General features: G+C 43.1%; 1 protein-coding gene across 1 annotated transcript in view; it reads left to right on the forward strand.

Moving 5' to 3' along the window:
* LOC121505322 (phospholipid transfer protein) overlaps positions 1-1,751 on the forward strand; it is a 30,256-nt gene extending 28,505 nt beyond the window's left edge. The window contains exons 12-15 of the mRNA XM_041780517.1: positions 135-177; positions 274-337; positions 874-950; positions 1,047-1,751. Of these exons, the coding sequence (XP_041636451.1) occupies positions 135-177; positions 274-337; positions 874-950; positions 1,047-1,139 (277 nt within the window). The 3' untranslated portion in view covers positions 1,140-1,751. The remainder of the gene's footprint in view (positions 1-134; positions 178-273; positions 338-873; positions 951-1,046) is intronic.
* The last annotated feature ends 4,616 nt before the right edge of the window (positions 1,752-6,367 follow it).

Here is a 6,367-nt window from a genome sequence, read left to right on the forward strand (position 1 = left end):
GATGGATGGAGAAATGATGGATGGATGGATGGATGGATGGATGGAGTGATGAAGGATGGATGGATGGATGAATGAAATATGTTTTTTGTTTATTTTATCTCTGATTTTTTTCCAACGTTCTTTTTTCCTTCTAGGTTTAAAATCTTCTCCAATCAGTCGGCACTGGAATCTCTTGCAGTGAGTCTTTTCGGTGTTTCTGGTGACAGTGACTATGAAGAGTTACTGATAGCATGAATAACTCTTAAATTAAACGTGACCTTGTCTTGGTTTCAGCTGATTCCTCTTCAGGCTCCTCTGAAGACGATGCTGCAGATGTCTATGGTTCCTTTAATCAACAGTAAGAGTCTGAGCATCACTTCTCTAGCATTGTTGTGTTTTATTAACATCAAAAATTGGTGATTATTAAGACAGAGTCAGAACAAGCTTTCCTTTAAAGGATGGTATGTTTGTCTGTTTCCTCTAAACACACCTCTGTTATCATTTAGACATTTTACTCTCGCTGACTGACAAAATCTAAGCTCTTCTTAGGAGCTTCAGTATTTAATGCTCCCTGTGTGTTGATCTGCTGGTCCAGTCATGAGTTTTGGATTAAACCAACCGGGGGGGAGTAGATGTATGATGAGGGATATGTTTGGTTTAAAATCTCATTCATTAATGCTAAATAATATTTTATTTAAAAATGAATGAAGATATCTTCAAATGGTCAAATTTCTATTTCAGAAGAGACGCTGTGAAATTTAGGGGTACATCTAAAAAGGGTCCATCGTTCCCTTTTGTTGACACGGTCCTCATCCCTGTGGTTTTAAATACAAGTTAAGATCAGGAAATGCTCTGGTATGTGGTCAGCCTTTCTTTGTGTGTTTTTGTGTTCAGACTACACAAAGCGAGGCGTTCAGATCCCGCTGGCTGATGGGATGGATTTCATTGAGGAGGTGGTTGAATATCACAACGTGAGTCCATTCACCCACACCATGCTTTAGTCTGATTCTTCTATGTAGGATGGCTCAGTGCTGCCCCCTGGTGTTGACCGTTGTTTTTCTTTGCAGGGTTACATTGTGATTGGAGCGAATCTTCACTTCATCAAAGGACTGAAAGAAATAGTGGCAGAGAAAATCCAGAAAGAGACAAACACTGTCTAAAGGTGTATTTATCAGTGTGATATTAGAAGTCTTCAAACACTATACAGAACTTTTCTGCAAGGTTGTCAGAATCTTTAATGTTGTTATAATTTCCAACACCATGGAGGTTTTTGAAGAGACTGTCTCTAGTATTTACAGCTCGATGTTTTTTTTTAAAGAGACCAAAACTTTATAAAACACACCTCTTTGGTCATATTTTAATCCAAAGTGACAGGACTAGTCCACTGGTATCACAGTTCAGCTAAGGCTGATGTTTCCAGACTCCTGTGGTTTGTAGAGGTGTCAGAGTTGCGTTAATGTCTCTGATGAACAGACTGAGAGCAGAAGCGTTGACACTTTCTAGAACACAGAAATACAGAGATGATGTTTCTGATTCCCTCTGTGTCTGGGCTCTTTGGACAGCCTGCAGGACTTTACCTGCATGTTAAAACAAGAAATAACCCAGAACTGGTGACTAGGACTTCTATTTGCTGGCATCAGAATCACTGATGAATTTAGCCAGCCTTTAAAAGCTGTTGTCATGACAACCTTGCAGTGCTGTATAATTATAGATGCTGTATATAACTTCCTGTTGTAAATAAAGTGGTTGACTAAATAAAGGAATAAACTAACTCACTGTGTCAGTGGGAGAGAATTATTTCTGAGCTCTAGTGGAGCTGCTGCAGCAGTTCTCCTGAAAACACTCTAGACACAAAAGAGCCATCCATTTAAATCAGGAATCTTTGAGAGATTTACCATCATCTTTCTTTTAATCCAAGCTTAAAATAAAACTATGGCAGCGTCAATACTCGGTCTGATGAGATTCCTGTTACAGACATTTTATCAGCCTTGGGAGCCCCTCCTCCTCACGTATCACCCCGGGGCACTCTTCCCTCTCATCGCTGATCAGCCCAGGGTGGTCCTCCTCCCCACTAATAACCCTGGGGCACTCGTCCTCCTTTCTGAACAGCCCAGGCCACTCCTCCTCACTGAGCAGCCTGGGATGCTCCCCCTCCTTCCTGCTGATCAGTGTAGAATGCTCCTCCTCCATGTCGTTCTGTGATGACGTCAGACGCCAACTTGTATAACCACGGAGGAGGAGGAGTGCCCCAGGCTGATCGGGGGGTTGGGGGAGCGCTGGGGGCCTTTAATTGAGGAGGAGTCTGAGTCCAGGTCTGATCAGTGAGGAGAAGGAGCGCCCCAAGCTGATCAGTGATAAAGGGGAGGAAGAGCGCCCCGGCCAGCCCTATCAGTGAGGAGGAGAATGATTGTTCCTTAAATAGAGGAGGAGGATGCTGATCAGCGAAGAGGAGTGCCCCAGGCTTCTCAGTGAGGAGGAGTGCCATTGGCTGAAAAGCAAAGAGGAGGAACACAGTGGACTGATCAGAGGGGTGGAGGATTGCTGGGGGCCTATAAGTGAGGAGGAGGAGCGCCCCAAGCGGATCAGTGAGGAAGGGGAGGAGGAGTGCCCCAGGCTTCTCAGTGGGGAGGAGGAGGAGCAATCTGGCTCCATCAGTGAGGATCCAGGGTGATTGTTGCTAAAATAGAGGAGGAGGAGGAGTGCACTAAGCTGATCAGTGTAGTACGCTCCTCCTACAGTATTTAGGAACAATCGTCCTCCTAATCCCGTTGATTCTTCTTGTTTGCCAACCATAGCCACACTTCTGTCTGGTTCAAGCATCAACACCTAATTTAAAAAACACAAGAGTTTAAGTCCAGCAGAGACTGAAGGTCCAGCAGAGACTGAAGGTCCAGCAGAGACTGAAGGTCCAGCAGAGACAAGGGGTCCTGCAGATGGAGGATCAGGGATTGGGGGTCCAGCAGGGACAGGAGGAATCTCCCTGCGCCATCTCTGCCAAAAATGCTCCGGTGGGAACTGCTGCACCAGAGGGGATGGAGGTCTGAAGTCCTCTTCATCATCTTCTTCACTGTCTTCTTCTTCATCCTTGGTTGTAGACTTGTACCCTGAGTCTTCATTCTCCCAATCTTCATCACTCGAGTGAAAGCTGTCCTCCAGATCTTCTTTCTCAAAGTGTTCCAGCTAGAACAATGAGAATACCATGTCCTCATCTGGCTCCTCCTCCTCATCATAGACGTCCATGATGTGAAGGCGGTCCTCATCAAACTCCTCCTCATCATCAGAGATGGGGTGGAAACCTATACCTCCACCTTCAACAGGAACCCAAAACTCACCTTCTTGGTCCTCATCAGGGTTGAAGACCACCGGGAGATGGTGACCAGCGCTAACAGGGACAGCCCTGAGGACCAGGGATGTCGTCTCCAGCAGGATGCTCAGGGACAAAGTGCTCACCGTCTGAAGAAGAACTATTTAAAAAGTTAGAAAGGATGAAGATAAAGTTTCTCTTCAAACATGAAATGAATACTAATAAAGGTAGAAGTCTAGAGGATGACACGTTTACAGTTCCTGTACTACACTGTTGACACCCAAGCACACAGTCACATCTGTATTAAATAATCTGCTTTTCTTTTCTTTGGACAAAATGATCGTTTGTTCTAGAATCAGTGGACCATAAATAACACCACTAGGAGATAAAGAGAAGTCAATGTCTGGATCACGAGCAGCAGATGAGAAGCTAACCTTCATTTCTGTCTGTGGATCAGAGGTGGAGAAGTCCAAAGCTCTTACCTCCAGTAAAGTTCAGTTACTCAGCTTCAGACGTACTGAGGCAGAGGTCAGATGACAGCTCCATGAATCTGTGGAGATACTGGAGCTGAACAATCTGGGACAATAAACTGCTGTTTTCAATATTGCATCTGCAATTTCACATGCAAACATTTTCTAAGTTCCTCATCTTATGTATTTTTCAACAATCAATAAATCCTTCTATATTATAACCAACATGATAGATTCAACAGAACTGTTCTTCCTGTTTGTCAGGATGACATAACACCATGCATAAATCAGTTTGAATCACAGATCTTTATTATTCTACTAAGACGACAAAATAAACGTCCTCATCTGTTCAACATATCATCATGTCAACTAGGGCTGATCAATTCTCCATAAATATCTAACAGTGATTATTTTGACTCATATCTATGCACGGTGAACTGCTGTTTTGAAGAGAATGAGCATTTTAGGTCATTTTCATTTTAGATGAGAAAAAAATGGAAATAAGAGATGCACATTTTTGAGATTTATTCCAGAACAACAAAAAACATTCTTCAGTGTTTGCAAAATTATTGCTGTTTTTTTCAACACACATTTTAGTTCAAGGAAATATTACAACTTCTGCAGTTGTCAAATTTGTAAAAGTGTAAAACTTGCAGAAGGATATAGTGTAATCTAATCTAAATTTAGCTGAAATGCCCAGCCCTAGGAGCCACTGGAGAGTGTACAGTAAAACAGAAACTCCCCTCATTGGCAGTATCAACATTAGAATATGGATCTCCACCCAGGTAGTTCAGGTAAAGTCACACCTTTATAGTACAGTCAAACGTACACTGATAAAATTATTCAGCCCACGGGGTGCAGGTGGTCGCCCCATGAACGCGGATGGCCCGGGTTCGAATCCAGCCTGAGGCCCTTCACCGCATGTCCCTTCCCCGCTCTCATCCCTGTTTCTGACTCTATCCACTCTCCTCCTCTATCAAATAAAGGCACAAAAATGCCCAAAATAAAACCTTAGAAATTATTCAGCCCAATCTACTTAGAGAAAAAGAGGCAACTTTTTTTTGTAGATTATCCAGATGAATCTTTGTAAAAACTAAAACTGTTTTAGTTCAAGAATAAAGAAATCAAAGTGAAATTTCCTGACATTTTCAAGTAGATTCAACAAAACTAATCTTTGTTTAACTTCATTTATTGTTTGAAAAACCCTTTAAAGCATGGCTTCACATTCACTCAGCCTTTCCAGCAGCCTCAGTGTTTTATTCACGCCTGCTCTGAGATGAAGCCAGTCCTCTAGTTTGTGATCATGATGGTCAGAGCTCTCCTCTTTCTAAAGCACTCTGACTGAACATGAGAGCCTGCAGAGCCATGTGACATCCTCCACTGTTAGAGCCACTCGCTGACACTCTGGAGACTATTATGTTCTATTATTATGTTGTTTAGGAAGCACAGACACTAGAACATGATATTCTGATTTCTCCTGCTCTGACCTGCTGATATTACACAGTTTTGCCTCCACCAGTATCCTTTAAATACTTTGACTACTTCTTTTCCTTGATGATCTGCTGTTTGATTGTTTCTGTCTGCCAGATTAAAATCATCTAACCTAATAAACCTAATAAAAACACTTATAAATATGCTGAGAGTCTGCTCTCTATTCTCTGTTAAACGTCTGTCCTCATTGGTGAAGAGTCTCATATGTGTGAAATAAAGCTTTGAATTCATGTTCAATAACAGATGAATGGAGCTCACATTAGTAGAAGTAGTCAACATTTGTTCAGCACTCTCTTTACAGGAATAAATGTGATCATAGAAACACTTTCACTTTATTCTGCTGAATTCTTTGACTCCTAAAAACCATCAGTTACAGACTCAGCCACAATCTGGACTCCTACCGTCTAAAGCCATCTGACCCCTCTGATCAAATCTTTGGACCTTTTTAAATAAATGTAGACACCATATGTAGTTACCTCTCTACAGGACAGTGTGTCTGCTGAGCGTTCAGGCGCTGCCTGGTGTTCGCTGTGCGCTCTGACACGCGTCCTTTCAACAATGTTTGCCATAAACCAGTGGTTCTCAAACTGGGGTCCAGAGACTTCCAGCCGTCTGGGAGCCACAGCTTAGGGTCCGCAAAATAATTCAAAATAAATGATCAAAGTAATGCCATGTAATTAAAAGTCAAATAAATACATCTAGGGACCAGAGCATCATTAAACAAGTGTACTAAACCAATCACTGCCATATCAGTCAGCTCTGGGCCAATAGAAGCTTGGGTAGGAGGATTGCCACACCCCCCTGGTTGCCGTGTGTATGTTCTAAGCACCTAAAAACTGTTGGTGGTTGCTGGGCGTACTACCAGGGGTGCAAAGGCCTGGACTAAAGAAATGCTGTTAAGCTCCACCTCGGCTGCTGAGCGACACACGCACACGTCAAATGTGTGAACACTGACTCTGGACGCCCTCCTTCCTCTCTTCAGCCGGGGTTGTGGAACATCAGGACCTGTGAAGAACCGTTAGCGCTCCACATGCCTAAAACTTCTGCACAGTTCTGTACTTTAGGCTCAAACGCGACCAGGTACGCTACGGATGTCTAGTGGTGTGAGAGCGCCCTCTATGCT

The sequence above is a fragment of the Cheilinus undulatus genome, linkage group 3 (genome assembly GCF_018320785.1).
Source record: "Cheilinus undulatus linkage group 3, ASM1832078v1, whole genome shotgun sequence".
NCBI classification, from domain to species: domain Eukaryota; kingdom Metazoa; phylum Chordata; class Actinopteri; order Labriformes; family Labridae; genus Cheilinus; species Cheilinus undulatus.